The sequence below is a fragment of the Ambystoma mexicanum genome, chromosome 9, assembly GCF_040938575.1.
Source record: "Ambystoma mexicanum isolate Mex_15411 chromosome 9, UKY_AmexF1_1, whole genome shotgun sequence".
Lineage (NCBI taxonomy): Eukaryota > Metazoa > Chordata > Amphibia > Caudata > Ambystomatidae > Ambystoma > Ambystoma mexicanum.
Window position 1 is genome coordinate 1,462,728,667 of NC_090931.1, and position 22,422 is coordinate 1,462,751,088.

Sequence of the window (22,422 nt, forward strand, 5' to 3'; positions counted from 1 at the left end):
TTAACACACATCAACCACTCAGCCTGACTGATGAACTTGCTCTTGTGCTTTTACGGACTGTATGTCTGCACCCTTTTCTTGATTCATAAACTGATTTTGTCAGCAGGCAGCGAACACCAACTGCCATGTTTGATCTTCTACATGTATACTGTGCCTCACTGTGAAATACAATAAGGTCCAGCATGACATGGCACAAGCACTTAAAACTACCCTTTGTGACATCAAGTTGCCAGGCTGTTTCAATTGTACCTCCGTGCCCGAATACAGTTCAGTCTGTTTGGTGCGCACTAGAAATTTTCAAAACCTATATCACAAGTAGATTTGAACACTAACCTGAAGTCGAAGGAGGAGTTCTTGGGGAGAAAATTAGAATGATCCCCGTCCATGTCGGACCCCTGAATGGAAACCGAAGGTCATGCAAAAACTGGGAAAACCCTTAAGGAAGGGGAAAAAAACCTCTGTGTAGTCCTGTTCTAGTCAGCCTGGTGTAGGATGTCCTGGGTTTATCGAGAATCCCAGTGATTAGTAGATGTAGAAATGGTCCAGGATGAACCAAATATAGTGGGTTTCTGTGGGAACAGTCATCTTTGCGAGAATATGAGGATGGAATTACAGAACAGGCCAAGAAATGGAGCGAGGAATGAGGGAAAAGGAGTTACTGTTCATATTCCAAAGGTAACTGAGCAAGTAGGCGAGGAGCGCGATGTAGCACGAGAGCGGCACCCCACGACAAAAGTGCACGGCTCAGTTCAGGAAAGTAAGGACTGAAGGTGCTGGGCATGGAATTATACCGAGAGAAGAATGTGTTGCATCCAGGAGGTTGAAGAGGAGAAGGTAGCTGCAAGATCGGCATATCTAGCTCAAGCGGGAAAGCTGCGTAGAAGACAGCAAACAGACTGGAAGGGTAGAAGGGGAAAGGCGCGAGGTGCACAGGAAAGAAGACGTTGGCTAGAGGACTGACCAGAGTCTGGGGGGAAAGCGGGATAAAAATTACCAGGATCGGGATACTTGGCGATTGGAATCTGCAGCAATATAATACCAGTGCAGGGAGCAGGGTCCAGAAAGCAAGGCACTAGGAAATAGGAACGTAGTGTTCTGTGGTTTGTGCTGCTAAAAAATACTGAGTCCCCCTGCTGGTCTCGTGGAGTAGACTAGAGCGCTTATCATGTCTTTTAGATGACTTCCTGATTTGTCTAGTGCCGGCGGCCATCTTGGGTGTGGTGTTTGACAACAGAAACAAATGGGTTCCAGTTTGCATGAGTTGCAGTGTTTCCAGGTTTGAGGGTGATTCTGGACTACCTACTAGTTTGACTACTCCAATCACTTACCTTCTGTTACCAACAACATTCGCCTTTATGGTCTGTCTGTTCTTCATTTAACTCTCTCGGTTTATGCTAGACAGTCACATATTAGCATTTTGGTGTTTGACCTGGAATACAACGTGTAGAGAGGCCCGGGCAAATAAGCCACCAAATTTCCAGGATTGCCTGAGCACACACTCAAGACCCTCCTGCAGACAACACATTGCGTACTAACTTGCAATTCTCCATATCTACCCAAAAAGCGCAAGCCACTGATCCTACTTGAGAACATAACCCCCCCCCCTACCTTTTTCAGCACTGTAATCCACCTAACTGGACTCACCAGCGCCGATGCTATCGCAAAACATTTGCCCCCCTCTGTATCCTGCCCTCCCTGTTTGTAGCAGCTCTTTCCCATCCTCTTATCCTCCCCTCGCCCTTTTTTATTCCTGCTTCAGACTGAGGTCTGGATTGCCCTGGCTGGGGCACAGTACTCTGTGCGGTTAGGCACTCTGAAACTGCTAAAATGGGGATTGAGTGCAGTATAAAAGTCTGCTAACATAACTTGACAAGGTTTGTTGTGATCATCCTTTTTGCTTTGAGTGCTCCAGGTAGACCACAGACTATATCGGCCCCATCTGACTTACGGGGTGCTTGCTGTCTTGTAACGCTTGTATCCCTTCTCTCTCTTACTTTCTAGGCTCTCATCCGTTCCTGTGACCCTCCAGCCTCACTGTCCACTGACCCCAACGTTCGTATGATTACCCTCTACGACCATGAGGAGGTGAGTGGAAAGTCCCTTCGTGCAGGGGGATCTGATTGCGGATGGATAGCCACCTTTGTTCGGCTGTAAAATTATCCTTTCCGCTGAACAGGAATTGAGCTTTTAGTATGTCACTGCAGTTGGAATTGGGGTATCTTGTGACTGTTGAGTGCTATGACCACACACACATACTCGCACTCCGTCTCTCTCTGCAATCCATCACTTCTCAGTTTGGAGCAGTGAGGGAACTGCAAGCCTTTGCTGTACTCTCTATCCAATACATTACTTTACTGTGGACCAGACGTTCTCCCACATCCTTATGCAAATGAAGGGCACTAGAGGCACTGCAGGACTCCTGTGCAGCTGTTAATAATAATAATAATAATAATAATAATCAGAGACTGTACTATGGGCCAGTGACTTCCCCTCTTACACACACAGTGCATTGCAGGAATCCTGCCACCACTAGCTTCTCCAAACATACAACATTGTCCTCATTAAGAATACTCACCCAATCTACCATGCATGCATGTACTACCCTCTGTGAGAAACCGGAGGTCTTTCTCCCGGGCTATTCCCAAGTTTTTTTTGTTTTGTTCAGGTGGCCAGGGGAGGGTCATCACTCTTGGATCCCAACCCTGGGTGTCGACGAGCGAGGGAAGATCACCTGGGCAGGGGGTCTTCTGGGACTGTGGGAGACACGACCTCGGGCGAGACATGGTAATCCTCCCGTTCCGATACCTCTACTCGACATCCCCTCAGTTGTCAAGTCAGCAGAGTCCCATCATACCTCCAGTACCTTTCTGTAGGAAAAAGGAGAAAGCGACCAGGAAAATTAAAACCCAATAGAAAATCCATGTACCCATCACAATACATCTACCCCCTTCATCCTGACAAAAGCCGACATGTTCCATGTTCTCCGGGAAAACCTGCCACTCCCACAATCCCTACTTCCATTCTAGAAGTCCAACTACTGGGACGAAGAAGAGGCAGATTGGAGTCATGAGGATTACCCTATAAGCAATGTATTTCTATGGGTAGTCTCCATGTTGTCCCAATAAGGTCAGGCAGGGAGGGGCAACTGCTCACACCTGACTCCAATAAACTCTTATAAAAGGTCAGCCACCCAGGCACACACTGAGCGAGCTGGGAATGCTGAAGGAACCGTGAAGACCAGAAGGAGAAGTCCGCAGCTGGGAGAACCTTGAGAAGCCAGAAGGTGGACGGACTGCCAAGACACTAGTGTGTGTCAGGGAAGCCGTGCCCCAGGGAACCAAAACTCCAGCTACACTTTTCTGTTAGTGTTTAAATCGGTGATGGCTTCCTGGGTGAGTTCCAGAAACCTAGGTAGTTATGGGGCAGGTGCTGGGATCCTGACCTAAAGTGAATCCCCATTGAGGACCCACTAATGGAGACCCTGTGACTCGAGGGAAGCTAAGGCGGGATAACCTGTTGTGTGACGAACTTTGTCTAAATTCCAAAAGTGCCTCTAGCTGGTGAAGTGGGAGCAAAACCTCGAATGTGCATTCTGGGACTTGTAGTCCAAAAGAGCAAAGCCGTGAGACAGAATGGTCTGGCACAGAGTGTGAGCCCAGTCGAAGGTCTCTGTAAGGTATCCAGCTGAGAAGTGGCAGAAGTGAAAGTTAAAGAATTGTAAGTCGAAGTGGTCCTGCTACGGGTCAAGCAAAATCCTGCGCAGTCGAAAGTCTTTGATTCTGGTGTCAAAAGCAGTGGTCGAAGTGGGCAGGAGCGGTGCTACACTACTTTAAAAAAAAAAAAAAAGTTTTACTGTTCCTATACTCTTATTTTAAAAAGAAACAGTTCCGGAATGGTTTTGTTTTAAAATAAGTGTATGAAGAAGTTGAAACATGCACTTCAGTGCACTGCACTGAACATTCCCACAGCAGGTGTGTTTGTTTGGGGGTTTGTATTGCGTGTGGAAGGGAGTGTGGTCAAGGGTTTGTGGGGAGTGGGCAAAGCCCAGCAGGAAACATAGTTCCACTACTTCTTTTCGTACACTTCGTCTGGTCAAAAGGGATTTCAGACCGGAAGAGGGGATCCATGTTTAGAGTCCGGATGAGGGAGACAAGTTGTGATTTGTGAACATTATAAAAGAGGGGTCTGAGCCCGAACGAGCGTAACCCGTGGTCCGAGCCCAGAGGAGACAGACCAATCGTGAACTTATGAATGTGAGAATCTTGACAAAGGAAAGGAACTTTTGTGTTTTGTTTGCTACATCAGACATAAGAGAATGGCAAAAAGACTGGCACAGAAGGTCCTGATACTGAGATATTGAACTGTATGAGTAACAAAAGGAACTACAAGCACCAGCAGTCGCTGGGAAAGAAGGTAATACTGATTCTGACAAACAAAGTCTGTGTTGGACAAGCAAAGTGAACTTTGTTTTTAAGGCGGAGGAAGCCTGTGGTTTGAGATGTTTCTTCTGAGAATCCTTTTTGTTTCTTAAAGACTTTACCAGAGGGGTGTGAGACCAGCTGAACCATTGAACTGTGTCCTCGTGCCGAGGAAGCCAGTGTGTGCACGAGGTTCGAGCGTGCTGCCTTGTCCCGTGCTGAAAGCGTGGGGATGGGAGGCCAACTGCTCAACTGTCCTGACATATTGTTTCTTGAACACTTCCTTTTTTTGCATACACTACTGTCCCACACCATTTTGTATTGAGTAAGGATTGACAATGGATTTAATCGCATAGGCCCTTTTTATTTTGACAGACTCGACTAGGACTGTTATTATTATTTGATGGTTGTAGCTTGCTCCCATCCTGAGATATAGGCTTAGATAGGTGTTTAACCAACACTCTAAAGGGCAATAAACACTCTTGAATGAACTGTGTCTCATTTGTGTCGGTCTTCATTGATGATGCCAAGCATTTCCTTACACCTCCCACCTGGGCTCCCACGCACTAATTTCCATTCTGAATATCCTAGTTCCATATACTTCACTGTTAAAAAACATGAATGTTTAGATCCACTGTCTTCCTTGCACTTTCCCACCTCACCCTCTCGGACTTCGGCATGGACTGGCACACATGCCACCTGCATGGGCTGTACACACGGATTGATCTTGTACACAAAGACCCACATTCTTCAGGAAATTAATGGTAAAGACTGGCACTTGTGCATCTTACGTAATTGTGCAAGTTCCCTGATTCATGACCAACAGCGCACGTTAGGGACTAACTAATGAATAGTCCCACATTGTCTGCATGCTGTTCCTGAGTATCTGCTTTATCTATAGCCTCTTTCCTTGATGGAGGGAAAGGTGAAATTCTTTCAACCCACCTCCAGAATATTATTTTCGAGGGGATTGTGTCCTCCGACGTATTACACATCTATGACAGGTAATCACCACAGCTGCCTGCTTCGGAACATTTTCGGCATCTGCGTCGATGACGTCGATACGCTGTCCTCGAGGGCCTCCGTCGAGCCGACGTCACCGGATGTTATAAGTAGGACGCACAACGCCCGTAGCCTCAGTTCCGTTTTTTCCACGAACGTGTTCGCTTCGGAATCTCGGCGCGCCTCGGTTCTTCTGATTTCTATCGGTTCTTCGAACTTGGTTGTTTGTGAAGTATCATGTCTTCGTCGTCTTCTACCCCGCGGTTGGGCTTCAAGAAGTGTTGGTACTGCGGTTCCAGGATGTTGCTTACGGACCCGCACAACGTCTGCCTCTGGTGCCTCGGCAATGACCACGCCACCGAAGACTGTGACGATTGCCAGTCTTTGACGTCGAAGGCCGTGCGGGAGCAGAAGAAGAAGCTATCTGTAGGTAGGGTTTCCAAACCCCGAAAGTCGAAATCCACGGGGCTTTTGACCGACAATTCGAGCGGCGACTCTCCGCGTCGGCGTAAGTCCAGGGGGTCTCGGTCCCGGAGTGGTCCCCGCCATTCCTCTGCCTCTTCTAGGCACTTGCAAAAGCGCCGTCACCTGTGGCCTTCCCCGTCCGAGGACTCCGCCAGACGGCAGGTAGCTTGTCCTAACAAGCATTCCTCTCCTGCGGAATGGGACGCATTTCGTAAGGAGATGATGGCATTTTTCGAGTCTCAGGGCTCTGTTCCGTCCGCGCCTTTGAGAGAAGCCCACAGGGAATGCGCTAGGGCCACCTCTCGCACGCATTCGGGCTCGGGCGGTCGGCGCGATCATCGGGGCCGTCAAGGTCCCGATCGGACAAGGTAGATCGCTCTAGCCATGTCCGCTCCAGGTTCCGGTCCTCGACACCCTCGAGACTGTCGGAGCCTGTGAGGTCTTCTTAGAGACTTCGACGCCATCGATGCCCATGTCCGTCGAGGGACTCTCTCGGGGCTCTGCCTCCGAGGAAGTAATCAACGCCATCGGGGCAGAGGCCGTCGAAGGACATGCCCGGGGTTCTGGCCTCGAAGCCGAAGCTGTCGGCGCCTCGCTCAACGCTGATTCCGTCGATGCCCTCGATGCCTTTTGTGGAGGCTTTACAGGAGGAACCCCGTGTGACGGTGGAAACTCCAATGAAGGCCCTGAGGAAGTCAGTGAGGCCTCTATTTGAACCTTTTTCTGTGCCCTCATCCAGGGATTTGTTCCAGCCTTTGGATTATATATCGGAGGTGGATGAAGGGTCTGATGTTGAGGGGTTTGTTCCTCATGAGTTTCCTGACAAACTGTTGTCTGGTCATAGCCAGATGGAAGACCTGCGTCAGTCTTTGCACGACGCCAATGGTCTGGACACCTCCCCAGAGGTTGTGTTTGGTCGGCCTGAGCCTAGCACACACGCCGAGTCTTCATACCGGCGTCTCATGTCGAGGGTGACAGAGTACTTGGGGTGGTCTGCTCTACCCGTGTATTTTCTGCAGGATGACCTGACAGATATCTTGAACCAGGGTCCACCAACTGACCCGGTGCTGCCATTTCATATGGCCTTACAAAGAAGGTTGGCGGTGGCTTGGACTGCTCAGGAGAGTCTCCCGGCAGTGGGTAAGTCGTTGCGGAAAAAATACCGCCCAGCCAGTGGCGACCCCTGCTACTTGTCATCGCACCCTACACCGGAGAGTTTGGTGGTGCAGGTGGCTACGGCCCCAGCGAAGCAGGTGTCGTACCCTATCATCCGTCCTGATGGGGACGACAAGCGCTTTGACGGTTGGGCGAAGAAAGTATCGTCATCTGGGGATGTGGCTTTAAAGGCAGCCAACTCTGTTTGTGCCTTGGCAAGATTCACTCACACTTTGTGGAATTGTGTTTCTTTGGCGGCTGAACATATTCCCGAAGGGGAGGAATGGGATGGTTTTCTTGCCCTCATTCAGGATGGCAAGGATGCCATGTGTGAATCCCTTCAGTCGGGTCCGGACGTGGCAGATTGTGTCAGCCGGTCCATGGCGGCGAGCATCGTGATGCACAGGTTTGCGTGGTTGCGGAAGTCGGGGTTTGCGCCTGATGTACAAGCCCGGCTTCTCAACATGCCCTTTGATGGTGAACATCTTTTTGGCAGCAAGGCTGACGAGAGCCTTGAGAGGTTGCAGACTTCCAAAGCTGCAGCAAAGTCGTTGAGCGCTGCAGTCCATCAACCTCCGCCTTTTCGTCCTAGGGGACAGCAATGGAGGCGAGGTTCTTTTCGATACTACTCTACCTTTTGTAGATCGAGGAGAGCTGCCAGTCAAAGGGGCCAACGTAGAAGTACCAGAGGTGGAAAACAAGGTACTCGAGGTGCCAAAGCCGCTCGGGCAGTTGCCTCTTTGCCCTCAGACACTGACTTCAGCTCAGTCATGAGGCCATGTCCCATGGTTCGCCGGTTGGGGGAAAGCTGGCAGCGTTTTGTAGAATGGCGTGCCATTACTTCAGATGTGTGGGTTCTGGAGATCATAGCCCACGGCTACTGTCTTCCTTTCCGGCAGAGGCCTCACGACAATCCACCGGGGAATCTCTCTTTGAAGAGTCCGGATCCGCTCCTTGCGCAGGAGATCACATCCCTGCTGGAGAAGGGCGCCATAGAACTGGTGGCTGTAGCGGAGAGGAACAAAGGATGGTATTCCCCATATTTTTTTATTCCGAAAAAGGACAGGGGATTGAGACCCATCATGGACTTGCGTGGTTTGAACAAGCTCCTCAGGAAGGACAAGTTCAAGATGGTTACTCTCTCTCAAGACCTCCAGGCCCTTCAACTTCAGGACTGGCTGGTGTCTCTCGACCTCAAGGACGCTTACTTTCATGTGCCGATTCATCCCAAGCACAAGAAGTACCTGAGGTTCGCGGTTGGCGACTCGCACTTTCAGTTTCGGGTCCTGCCGTTCGGATTGACCTCCGCCCCAAGAGTCTTCACCAAGCTCATGGGTAAGGACCCTCCAGTAGGCTTGCGGGCCCATTCTACTAGGCGTGTGGCTGCCTCCACTGCTCTGGAGGGGTGTTCCCATTCGTAACATTTGTGAAGCAGCCACATGGGCCTCTGTCCATACTTTTTGTAAAACACTACTCCCTGGGTTCCATCCATGGACAAGATTTGGCCTTTGGCAAGGCGATCCTCTATTCTGCAATTTAATTGGGCATTCTAAAATTCTAAATTCTTTCCCACCTCCATACGTTGCTACTGCTTTGGGAGTCCGTCATAGATGTGGAATACGTCAGAGGACACAATCCCCTCGAAGAACAAGTTACTTTCTTACCTGCTAATGTTCTTTCGATGGGATGTTCCTCTGACGTATTCCACATCGCACCCTCCCAGCCTGCCCCTCTACAGAATTTCTTATGCGATTGCAGCTTACGTTTCCGCAAGGCTTTTTGTAGTCATACTGGCAGAAGATTGGTGCCACACGTTCTGGGGAAAAAACTACAACTGAGGCTACGGGCGTCGTGCGTCCTACTTATAACATCCGGTGAAGTCGGCACGACGGAGGCCCTCGAGGACAGCGTATCGACCTCATCGACGCAGACGCCAAAGCTTTTCTGAGGAATACGTCAGATGAACATCCCATCGAAAGAAAGTTACCAGGTAAGAAAGTAACTTGTTCTTCTCTGTCAAAAGGAATTTACCTGCACAATGTGGATCTGTGCTCGGCCCCATTGGGGGTAATGCAACACCTGGGGTTTAGGATTGACACATATGTACTGTGAGCATGCATCTGACAATAGTCGGGGACCCACAAATGCGTGGCATGTGGTGTATTGTTATGTTGCATACTTGAGTCAATAATTGCTGTCCATTAATGGCACAAAAAAGCACCCTTCCCTCAATGTAATTTTGCTCAGATATTCAACCACATATCCGTGCTTCTGCATCTGTAGTTGCTCAAACATGAATGTGGGAAGTGTATATTCCTAGTTGAAAACGTGTGCACGTCACAAATGCTTAAGCAACACCTGTTAGTAAGTCTGCATTGTATTTGTCATCCTTCCTTTCTTTGGTTTCCGAGCGTGGCACTGTTTATCTACAGGACAGGCTCCTTCAACGTATGTCACCTCTTTTCTTCCAAAGGTGGGCTCAGGCAGCGCCCATGGTGCAGAGTCCTTGCTGACAGAGCTGATCCTTCGCCGAATTTCGTCCACCCCCCAGAACTTGACCGCCTTTGAAGAGTCCATCCCAAAGTCTTACATGATAAGCTCTGACATGGCGCACGCCGCACACCCAAACTACCTGTGAGTGATGGTGGGAATCCCTCCAGTGTCATATCTGGAAAGGTGACTGGTGGGTGTGGCTTCGGTGCCACAGATGGACGGGTTATTGGAATGTTAGAAGCATTCAGATATGACTTGTGGTCCTGGCTCTGCTCTCACGTGTGGAGATGTGGTCACACGTGTTGATGTGACTTTAGTCTGGTTCCAGTCTTGGAGGCAGTGAGGTGGCTGGTGGAAATGGCTATAGAATATGAATTGGAGGGCAAGGCTGTGATCTCTGGTGTGACACGGCAGCAGATTTCAACAATGTTGTTCAGGTGGAAGAGTGGCAGATGGGTTGATACCACTGGTGTCGCATGTGGAAAAGCGCCAAGAAGAGTTGGGAGAGGAAGTGGGTTGGTAGATGTGGCAATATCATATCAAGCATTGAGTGTATCGGGTTGTGCAACAGGTTGGTGCATGGGGTGTTTAGCAGATACGTGGATGGTGGCCATATCGATGGTAGGTGGCTAGAGTCTTGGAGGATGAGTTTGCATGGGTCGGTTAATGTTCCCTCGGATGACAGCCTGGCAGGGTGATCCCTGTGCAGGAAAGCCAGGCGTTAGCTACTGTCTTAAGCTGTGGGCTAGCTGTTAGATGTATAGTTTCTCAGGCGATTGGTTAATAGGTGGGTGGTCGTTGTCATAGGTGGTGAAGTTGACTGGTAAATGGTGTGTTTCTCATTGATGTGTGCTGCTGTTGCAAGTGGCATCTAGCATCCTAGACAAAAGGGGTTGCTGGTGTCTCATGAATAGTTGCTGGCAGTTAGTTGCTGTCACAATTGGTGGTTTGGTGGCTAGAGTTTTGTGTGGCCAGTAGGGGATGGTATAAAAAGTTGCAGTGTGGCGGGTACGTGTGAGTGGCACTAACAGTTGGATGCTGTTTTGGATGGGTGGCGTCACGTGGCATTTGTGTTTTGTTATGTGGGGGTTTAATGGAGCACAACTATCACTGATATCTGTATCTCAGCGCTGGTTTTATACATGATACAGGGCAGAATATTAAAAAAAATACCTGCTTATAAAGAAGATTAATGGATGTTAAATAAGAAAGTCTTCTGTTTTTCCCAGACAGATAACAAGTTGAATTCCCTACGGATATTAAGGGGTTAGGGTGTTCCAAGTCCTGATCACGTTGACTAGGAAGGAGTGACCTCCTAATCTCGCCTTCGTTTTCAGTATCATGTCATGCCTCTATCTGATGAGCTTAACTTGTGAAACAGAGGATTTGCTGTGGGATGTGTGAGACTTTAAAAACGACGCACATACTCTTGAAAGTTGTCCTATTTATTATTTTTTTCAAAATGTTTTTATTTTTTTATCGGTAGCCACTGCAGATATCAAAGAGCTGAGGTTATATGGTTATACTTTGAGTTTTTTGTTAAAAGTCTGGACCCTGTGTTCTGGACCCTCTGCAGTCTTGTGATCTGGTAGTCGGGAGGCCAAGATATATGCCATTGTTAAAATCAAGATGGTAGGAGACCCGGGAGTTCATTACCATCACCTGTGTTGGAGGTCAAGGGGGAAGGTCAAGTAGGGTAAGAGTCTTTTTATTTTCCTTATCATAATACAGCGCAGCTTTATGACTGCAGATATTTGAGAGTTTTGTGTTAATTATTATCTAGATTACACCTAGATTCCTAACCTCAGGGCGTTGGATAGGGCATTGCCCAAAAGAATTTGGCCAGCATATTGAGGTTCAGGCATTAGGTTTGCCGCTGATTAACATTTCTGTTGTATTAGGGTTTATGTTAAGGAAATTTGCATCCTTCCAGGATTTGACATTCAGGACACTGATTTTGATGGCGAGTGAGTCCTCGCCAACCTTAAGATCCACATAAATCTTTGCGTCCTCAACATAGTTAAAAAATATGACAACAGAATCAAATACAACTTTATTATACTGAGTATCATAATGTAGCTACTCAAGACACAGGTAATGACTCCAGAGACTGCAGGTGCACTTCTATTCCTTTAATTCCTTTATTGCTTATAGTTTCAGGTACGTTGGGGGAGATGCACACGGGCCATCCTTGGGCACTCTCAGCTCAGGTCCAACTGACATCCCTGGAGCTATACAGACATCCCATTCCCCCAGCAAACTCTGAGCTGACATTCATTCACATGCACCAACATTCTACTAGCAGCAGGCAGAGCAGCAACAACATTCACACTGCTAGATATAACACATCTCCCTCTCTTCCACAACTCTTTGACACTGAACATAACAAACTTCCATAAGTGGATAAAGATATAGACAGAACTTGAGGGGTGAAAGGGCGGCTCCTTATGGGATGCTGCATTCCAAAGGGAGGATCTAAGAAAAAATATCCTAGATGAGTCTGTAAAGTCCGACCCTCTGAAAAGAATGTAATTCAGTCTAATACTGTACCTTGAATGCCAAAATTGTAAAGTCACCAACAGAATTTGGATGATGGTTGAATAGGTCCTCATGATCCAAGGGCGTTTTTTTTAAAAAGGGGTTTAATCACTGAATTGTTCCAGCTTAAAGATACAATGCCCTTAATCAGTGAGTCATTAAAGATTTATAGGATCCTGTTTGCCAAAACTGGACTGATGTCCCAGGCAACTCTAGGAGGTATAATATCTAAAGGTGAGCCAGATCACTTTGAGACAATAAGTAGGTGTTCAATGTCCTCTCTGCCGCGCATAGTAAAAGGTCAGAGTGACTCGGGGCTGGTAGATGAGGTACCAACACAACAGAAGGTTCGGATGTACTGGTTCTAATCTTCTAATCTGATCTTACCTATAAAATGAAGGGCCAGTTGGTTTGTTAAACATGGAGATGGAATGATGGTATATGTGATCGGGGCTGGCTGCGCACCTAACTTCTTGTGGTTATTTAAACTAAATATATATACATTCAATGTGATTTAGAGTGCTGCGCAGAAAACTACAACTCTGGCACATAAAGTCGTATAATCATGAAAAGAAAGTTCAGTGTCCTTTAGTGATGGACGCTCCGGTCCCCTGCGCACCTTAATTACTGTCCCTAAGGACAGCCCAGATTTGATGTTCAATTCCAAAATCAGTTTTCAGGAAATATTTCAAGTAAGTCTTAAGAGATGAACATTCAATTTGTTGGTTTTTAATATGAAATATGCTTTTAGAATAATAATGCAGAAACAAAAGCAACACCTAAGGTTGCTCTACGCATTTCCGATACGATCCCAATAAAATTCTTATGAGTCTTCAAAAGTTTAAAATGTTATCTAAAGTATGAGTTGAAAAAAGACAACCAGTTTCACTATATTTAAGGGCATTAAATCAAATTCTCACATGGAGTCAAAATGTCAATCACCTGGTTAGCTCATGCCATGCGCCTTTTCACAGTCAATTTCCAGTTCACTTCTAATGTATTACTTTATTACAGTCTGTAGTGAAGAAAAGAGGAAAGTAGAGGAGAAGAGCTAATTAATGATCTCAGTTCACAAAAAGCCTATAGTAGTCATCTTGCTTACATACTTCTGCTTACCTATCCATGTAAGCTTGACGATTTAATTTATTGTGTTCATATCAATATTCTAATTTAGTCTGATATAGCTCAAGAGTTGTATTTGAACCCAACCTTGAGAAGGCAAATGAGAGTAGGGAAAATGTAGGCAATGTAGGATTCAAATTTATCGTACCTCTTCTCACAGTGAAATGTTTGGAGATCACAACTAGGTAATGGTGATCCCTTAAGGAATGTTTATAATCTGGGAGTTGTCCTCTCTGTCATGGAAACAGTAGACTGGGTGATCTGTACATGAAATGTTAAAATATGATCATCTAATTCTAGCCATCAGAAGTTGAGTTCTGTTTACAAAGAGTTGTGGTATCCATTTATCTTGGTGGTTCTGTTATACCAGAATCTTATAGTTTAATAAATATAGCTACCAATTTCTTAAAACGTTCCTCTGACAGTAATCTGCATAGTGGACGACCCACTCATTTTATCTATTTCCTATCTGAGGATTTGTATTCAATGCGATTCATGTATCAAGAAAAGTGCTATTTAAAAACCTACAAACAAATCAATACATTAGTCAGTGTTCCACAGGAATACAAATATAGTAAATTGCATGTGCACAACATTAATAATTCAAGTGACCCATACACGTGATGCAGTCCCTCTTGCTCTACTGGGACTATCTAAGTCTGTTTGCCTTCTTCACTCTGCTTATGTGCGGTGCTTAACACTGCTATATTAACAGATTTACGACACAAATGTGTTGGCCTATTTGAGTGGTTGAATGGTGCTCTTATTGCATCGGCCTTCATCAGGACAGAAAATTACGTTCTACTTTTATGAGGATTCTTGAGATCCAATGTCTATAATACAAATACAAACCACAATCTAATATTAAGGGAGTCTTATCTGAATTTTATTTATCCTAAAGCACCAATGCTATTCATTTCTTCCTTACCCCACAAAGGGACACCTACCATGCATTTTCACCACATGCACATCTGGCTGGTAGTCGCATGGAATTATTGTCTGTGCTTTTCTGTGTTTCTGTGGTAAGTCATTTATAACGCACCCATACACAAGTGTTTCTAGGTGCGGCAAGACAAGGAAGGGGAGACAAAGGGAGGACAAAATAAACTATCTTGCTAGGCCTTGTGTTATTCAGAACGTGCAAGTGCAAATGGGAAGGGAGAGTAGCAGGAAGAGGGAGGAGGGAACAGTGCAATAGGCAAAGCTCATGTAAGTGCCCCTGGGTGGCCGGCTCTAAGTAGGTGCAAGGAGGCAGGGGACTGTAGATTTGCAGATACAGTCCCTAAGTGTGTGGTCGGCCCAGAGGAAGTGCATGTGGCTACTAGTCTTGAAGAAGCCTGGTGCCCATTAAGGTTCAGAGGGTGGCTATGTAACCAGTTAGCGGAGTAGACAAGTACATCAGCAGGGGAGAGAAAGCAGAAGCAAAAAGGAAGGTCTTGAGTTGCTTCCCGAACCTTAGGTCGTCCTGCTCAGGTTTGAGAGAGATAGGGAGGCTGTTCCAGAGGGAGGCACCAGCCGAGGAGAGATCTACCTCCCACTCTCTGCCTGGAGAAGCGTCTGACCCTCTATGAGATGGAGGTGGATGTGCAGTAGGCTCGAGAAGGAGGGTGCTCATGAGGAGAGAGTTGGATGTAGTGTGTTCCCCGGCACCAGAAAGCCTTGTTGACAATGCAAAGGGTCTTGAACTCGCAGCCACTGGGAGCCAGTGGAGAGATTTTAGGGCTAGCGAGATACGATCCCTGGGCTTGAGGACAAGGACAAATCTTGCAGTCCGGTTCTGGATTAGTTCCAGAGGGCGAAGAGTAGAGGCAGGCAGATGTAGAAAGAGGCTGTTGCAGTAGTCTAGCTTGGAGAGAACCAGGTCTCTGGAGACAGTGAGCTTCTGGGGGAAAGTGAGAAAAGGAAGAATACCTCCTGAGGAGGTGCAGCTGGTAGTGAGACTTGGAGAGGTCTGTGATGTGAGGGAGAGAAGGAGAGGGTGAAGTTGAAGATGACACAAAGGCTTTTTGCCTCGCAGGAAGGCGCAGGTAGAGGGCCCAAGCAAGTCGGCCAGAGTGAAAGAGGGAAAGCGGAAGCAAGGGTCCCAATGAGAAGGATCTCAGTCTTACTGGAATTTAGGCAGAGATAGTTGGAGGCACACAATTCCCAAATCGCGGAAAGACAGTCGAGCATATATATAGTCTAAACTAGGGATCTAAACTCTGCAGCCAGGCTGTTGTAACATAGTGTTGCGTAAATTTAAAAGATTTACAAGTGCTTACCTGCTGGAGGTTGGCATGTCACATGGCCTGTGGTCACCATTTCTGGTTGCCTGTGTGTTAAACAAACCAAATGACGGGCCATAGTGCTGGGAATCCAGTGTGTTTCAATTTTCACCCTTTGAACCGGTGTGTCTCTCCATACAATCATGGATGTCTCTGGGTAGTGTGCACTCGCATAGGTTGGAAATATGTTTTCTCAAATATGATAAAAGCTACCATCATAACTTTACATCTACTGTGTACTATACATTTTCACCCTGTAATTTATACACATTACATATAGGATAAACATTTCTACTCGGCTCCGTATTGTGCTATAAACTCAACATCCATATACTGGATACAGGCTCGCAATGCATAGTGACATAGTGGCTGCCATGGAAATTGTAACCCACGCTGCACCTCACGATAGACGCTGAGTTTTAAACTAACTTGCGCCATGTGTAAATGTAACGGGCAGCCGCTGCGGTTAACTTGTGCCTGTGGGGCAGTGTGCCGTTAATGTGTCTCTTGATCATAGTACAGATCTTGCCTATTGTTCAGTATCTCTGCCCGCCGGCCGCTCTGTGGAACACTGACTAACGTATTGATTTGTTGGTACGTTTTCTTGATACATGAATCGCATAGAATACAAATCCTCATAGAGAGTAAATGGATACATTGAGAGAGTCGCTCATTATCTGTAACCACCCTGATCATTTTGTCTTTATTTATACCTGGTAGATCAAGGAAGAGCCAGGTGCCCCTTCTTGTATACAGCAAGTCACATAGTCCAGCGTTTTCACTGTGCTGCTGATTCTGAATCCAAAATGGTAGTTTAGTTATATCATGTCACGTTAACGGCATGATGTCATAACGTGGGCTCCTGTTAATTACATCACGCGTTAGAAAACGTGTGCGCTGTCAAAATTATGTTGTGTTGTATTTATTTCTAATTAAGTGTCTTAAGTGTGCACCATTATCCCACTTGGTGTATGCCTTGTGCAGCAAGGTTGTCTTGTGGAATCTGAGGGGAAATGAATGCCCCATACCACTATTCTGTCATTTCGATCCAAGTGCCTTCCTTGTTTGTTAATTGACTTTATGTAGTAAAGTTGTACAATTGAAGCCAAATATAGGGAAATTGGACAATAGTATTCCTGGACTGCATGCGAGAATTTGATTGAATACCCTTAAAAATAGTGAAACTGATTGTATCTTTCCAACTAATTCTTTAGATACCATTTGAAACTTTGAAGACTTATATTATTTCGCTCCTGAAGAAGGGAACCTCCCAAAATGCGTAGAGCAATCTTGGGTTTTGTGTTTGTTTCTCTTTATTATTCTAAAAATGTATTCCATAATTAAAACCAACAAACTGAATGTTCCTCTCTTAAGACTTAATAGAAATACTTCCTAAAAGTTGATTTTGGACTGAACTTGTCAAATCTTGGCTGTCCTTAGGGACAGTAATTAAGATGTTCAGGGGGCGGGAGTGTCCATCACTCAAGGATACTGAACTTTCTTTCATGAAATGATAGTCGGCATTACAGATTTCAGTTAATACTGTTGCTTAAACCTTGTCTTGGTTGACCTGAGAGGCCAGGGACCAGTGTTCCATGTACGGCACCAATGTTTCATGGGGCATTATGGTGGGTAGGTGGATAGCGTAGATGACAGCATTGTGTGTATGTGGTGGAGGCTGTATTAGTTAGCCGGTAGATGTATGACTAGGTTTTCTGGTGGCACAATGGGGATTAGGTGACTGGTGTCTCCGTTGAAGGCATGATGCAGTGTTGACTTGTGCCCCATGTGGCGAGGTACAGTATGAATGGCCAGTGTTTTAGGTAGAGGGTGGAATCATTGACTGTATGTGTCAGGGAGGTGTGTAGATTGCTAGCCTTATATGACGAGAGGGTGAGAATTGCCTCAGTTGGCAGGCACGCTACTAGAGTGTCGGGTGCTTCAGTGGTGAGTATGTGACTGTGGCTCTGATAAAGGCATGTTATTGTGTGGTTTAAATGGCTGGTGTCTCATGTGGGGGGGGGAGGGTTGGGGAAGAGTGGCCATTATGTCGCATGGAGTTTATGGTAGGTGTGCAATATCCACAGTGTAGGGAGGCAGGTCCCTGGTGCAGCATGTAGATGGGTGTAGGGGTTGGGGGGCAGGTGAAGAGTGTCCCAGATAGAACGGTAAGTGCAGGGGACTACAGGTTCAGTAGCAAAGTTGGCAAGTGGCTGGGGTGTTTTCTGGGTTGATTTACAGTTGGGGAGATTGTGGTGTCTGCTCACAAATGCCATCTTCTCTTGCAGAGACAAGCATGAAGACAACCACAGACCTGCCTTCCACAAGGTATGTTTGACTTTAAATGTTGGCCTTCAAGTATTATTTGCTTCTCACATCTACTGTCAAGTTTTCTGGATGTTCTACTCTTCTTTCCCAGTGTTCTAAGAACAAGTATTACTCTTCCAAGTGTCTCGGGCGCATCACGCCTCACTTCTGCGTCAGGCAATGGACTGAACGTTGTGAACAGTGTACTAGACAGCTCTTCCTGGGCGGATCCTATGACGAATCCTTTGACCTTGTGTGATAGAGCAGATAGAGATAGGCTAGAAACTGTATTGATTTACATGAACTTTGTTTATTAATTAATTCCTTTTTTTAATTATAACATCAGTATTTGACAGTACTGACAACTTCCTGACCTTAAGTTCAGCTAGCGGGTTTCCCTTGACTTGGCATTTTAACCATCAGGCTCATACTTCATCGGGAGAGTCTCTATTTCTTGGAAGGTCAAAGCTTGGGTCTTTTAGTGTTTCGCCCAGAACAGATGATTCCTTTTCAAGTAATCAGTCCTGTTGCTTGAACAAGGTTTAACAGTTCAACGTTTCTTTCGAGGTCTTTATCCCTTAAATTGCATGACAGTTCAGATAGGTCTCTCTCTTTCCTTTAGGGCAGTTTATAAATGTTTCAATCTCGGTGTTTTTTGTATTCCCAGTTAGACACCCTTTCTATTTTTCTAATGGCCGCTTTGACTCTGTGAGCCCATTTCCTCTAACATTCGACATGGACCTCTCTCACCTATTTGGGAGTTCACCAGCTCCTTGGCTGGCTCTCTGCTTGGCAGCGCTCCTCTCCGGACTTTCTGCGACCTCTCAGACTTGCTGCCCTGGTTGATGGAGCTCGATGCGGCTCCAGTGAGCCTCTCAGGACTCGGCTCCTTGGCTGCTACACAAGCTCCGCCCCCGCAAAAGTGGGGGCTTTATCAGCACAGTGCTCTCCAGCTGCTCCTCCCAGCTGGACGTAGCGTTTCGTTTGGCTTCACCTCGGCCGGTCCTTTCATGAAGAGCGGAGTCGAAGCGGAGCAGATTCTAAACGGCTGCCGTGTTACATTTTCTCGCGGCAGTCCTGTCAGCTCCATACGCGTTACCAGTCTCTGTATCGAGCGGAGTCCAGAGCTGCCTCTGCCCGACTTCGTTATTTCTCCCCGCTCTTCGTTCGTATCATCATCTGTTCAGCATTACTTTCATCAGGTACCTGACGGTTGACAGCAGCCAGGATTCTCCGCTCTGACTTCCACGGCCTCACTTCTCAATACCTCTTAACTTTTACAATACTCTTCACGAGGCGCTCAACTGGAGCGTATCTCGACTTAACTTTAAACATGATTGGTTAATAGGCCCATTCATACAGTGGCTCCTCTTCTGAAGGGCCCCGTTCTTCCTCCGTCTTCTCCACTCCCTATCAAATCAAAACACAACATCAAAAGCAAAGTCCAGTATTCAAGCAAAGCACCTTGTCTCCCCTTTCACCCTTTCTCATATTGGAGCATTTGCTTGTCTATTACTAAGAGAAGCCCTCCCTCCAAGACCCTTTATGACATCAGTCCTGGAGTCCTGCAGCTTACTCTTCCTGGCAACCACACAAGGAATTGATGGTATCTCCCCATTCAATTGACTCTGAGGTGCCCCAGCTTCCTCTGGCTCATCACATATCTTCCCCCTTAAGCCCTTACGTTCGGGAAGGGCATGTATTCTAGACAGAAAGTCCACTTGTGCCATTTTCCTGCCTGGTTGGTGTACAGTCTGAAACGAATATGGCTGCAACGACAGGAACCACATTAACATCGGGGATTTGTTTCTTTGTTTCGTGATAACCACACCAATGCAGCATGATCAGTAACTAATGTAAATTTCCTGCCCAAGAGGTAGTATTTTAAGGAGTATATTGCCCATTTCACTGCCAAACACTCCTTTTCTATCGTCGCATCGCCCATTTCGTGTGGCAACAGCTTCCTACTCATAAATAGAATTGGTCTCTCTTCCTCTCCCTTGTTTTGGAAAAGGATAGCTCCTAGTCCAGACCCTGAAGCATCCGTCTGCAGATAGAAGGGCATAGAAAAATCAGGGCAATGAAGTATAGCCTTGTCTGACAGCACGGCTTTGAGGGCCATGAACGCTCCTTCTGTTTCCGCATTTTTCCATTCGGATTTTGGTGGAGCACTCGACTTCAACAGGTTTGTTAGTGGAGTTGTAATAGTCAAAGTGTGGTATAAATCGACGGTAATAGCCCACAAAACCAAGGAAAGCCCTAACTTGTCTGGTAGTTGCAGGGAACCGTAATTGACGTATGGCCTCTAGTTTTTCTTGTTGTGGTCTGATAGTTCCTTAACCAACATAGTATCCCAGATATCTCGTATATGAGTTTGCTACATTAGTCTTTTTTTGGGTTTATGTGTAATCCTGCCTTCTCTAAGGTTTGAAACATTTCAGCTAAATGTTTCACGTGGTCCGACCAAGATTGGCTAAACACAACAATGTCGTCCAAATATGCCCCTACATAACTCTCATGGCCCTTTATTAAATAATTTATTAATCTCTGAAAGGTGGCCGGAGCCCCATGAAGAACAAAGGGTAGGACTGTAAATTGATATAATCCACCTGGAGACACGAAAGCGGTCTTCTCTTTATCTGGAGGAAACAAGGGCACTTGCCAATACCCCTTTGTTAGGTGAATTGTTGTTAGGAACTTAGCCTTGCCCAGCTTCTCCAAAAGGTCATCAATCCTCGGCATAGGTTAGGCATCAAATTTTGACACTTCTTTCAGCTTTCTGAAATCCATGCAAAAGCAAATGCTCCCGTCTGGCTTTGGTACCATCACTAGAGGCGAACACCAGTCGCTATGCGACGGTTCAATCACACCCAAACGGAGCATCTCTTGAATCTCTTTCTCCACCGCTTGTAGCCGGGATTCTGGAATTCTGAACGGCCGCACCCTCACCTTCACTCCTGGATCAGTTTGTATGTGATGGCAGGTCAATGAAGTTTTTCCCGGTATTGAAGAAAATATGTTTGCATACTGCTCCAGCAGTCTAAAGAGTTCTAGTTTTTGGGATGGACATAATTCTGGATTAATGTTCAGGGCTTCTTTCCCTATTGGTTTTTCGGCGCTCGGTAGATATTCAGCCGATCCTTCTTCCAGATTAATCATAGCCACTGTAACTTCGGGTTCCACCCACTTCTTCAACAAATTTATATGATATGTCTGAATAGGAATTTTGTTCTCAGGTTGTCGGACTCTATAGGTTACTGGTCCCAGTACTGCCTCAATTGTATAAGGCCCTTTCCATGATGCCAGCATTTTATTTTCGGTCGTGGGAAGAAGTACGAGGACCCGTTCCCCTACTTGAAAGGTTCGCACTCGTGACTTTTGGTTGTAGTATTGTTCTTGTTTGCCTTAAGCTTGTTGGAGGTGTAACTGTGCGATTGATTGAAGTTTCACTACTCTTGATCTGAGTTGAGTAGCATATTCAGTCAATGTGATTTCCGGACTCGGCTGTTCCTCCCAGCTCTCTTTTAGAATGTCTAAGAGGGTTCTCACTGGTCTTCCAAACAACAGTTCAAACGGGGCAAACCCCATAGAGGACTGAGGAGTATTCCTCAGTGTCATTAGGATCCATGGTAATACCCTATCCCAATTTCGCTCTCCCGGCTGGATGGTTTTCCTTATCATCTGTTTAATAGTCTGGTTGTATCTCTCAACCAGCCCATCCGTTTGAGGATGATAAACGGCAGTCTTGAGCTGGGAGATGTGTAAGGTTTCGCATACCTGTTTTAGTACAGCTGACATGAAGTTGGTTCCTCTATTGGTGACTATCTCCTTAGGTATACCTACTTTCGAGATGAAAGGAACTAAAACATCACATATTTGCTGGGCATTTGCTGGGCGATCGTCGATCGCAAGGGAAAAGCTTCGTGATACCTGGTTGCGTAGTCGACCATCATGAGCAGGTACTTGGGTCCTCTACTTGAGGGCTCCAGAGGTCCTACTATATCCATTCCTATCCTTTGGAAGGATTCCAATATCAAGGGCATCGGTTGGAGAGGAGCCTTGGCGATCATTGGTCTATTCTTTTTTTGGCATTCAGGACAGCTCTGACAGAAACGGGCCACTTGTCCATACACACCCGACCAGTAGAATCTTGCGAGGATCTTTTGTGTGGTCTTTTCAACACCAAGGTGACCCTCCCCTACTTGTAAATGAGCAACCTCAAGGACAGGACGGCAATACTTGCTAGGCACCAACAGCTGCCGAACTGTTTCTTTTTCCGCGTTAGCAGTTATTCGATAGTATAACCCGCTGTCTTTGATAAAGTAGGATGTTTTCGGCCTTGGATCATCGGTCACCGATTCTCTTGCATATTTCAACAGGGGATCGAGTTCCTGAGCCATGCGGAAACTATCTCCTCCTTCATCTATTCTCCAGTCAACAGCCATGGGACACATATTCTGCTCAAGCCATGCATGTTTCTCCAACCTCCTCGCATTCTTACTCTTGCTCTCTTTATCGTCCTGTGAACGTAGCTCTTGACCCCAAAAGAGAGCTTGTTTTAGCCATTGGTCTTCCACCTTCTGTATAAGTCGAGGAAGACTAGGAACATCCAAGCCAATCAATAGGGGTTCAGGTAATGCTGGCATTACAGCTGCTCT

General features: G+C 46.4%; 1 protein-coding gene across 3 annotated transcripts in view; it reads left to right on the plus strand.

Moving 5' to 3' along the window:
• DNPEP (aspartyl aminopeptidase) overlaps positions 1-22,422 on the plus strand; it is a 297,181-nt gene that overhangs the window by 189,086 nt on the left and 85,673 nt on the right. For all 3 annotated transcript variants that reach the window (XM_069616885.1, XM_069616887.1, XM_069616886.1), the window contains exons 10-12: positions 2,002-2,085; positions 9,514-9,674; positions 17,746-17,785. In XM_069616885.1, coding sequence (XP_069472986.1) covers positions 2,002-2,085; positions 9,514-9,674; positions 17,746-17,785 — 285 coding nt within the window. The remainder of the gene's footprint in view (positions 1-2,001; positions 2,086-9,513; positions 9,675-17,745; positions 17,786-22,422) is intronic.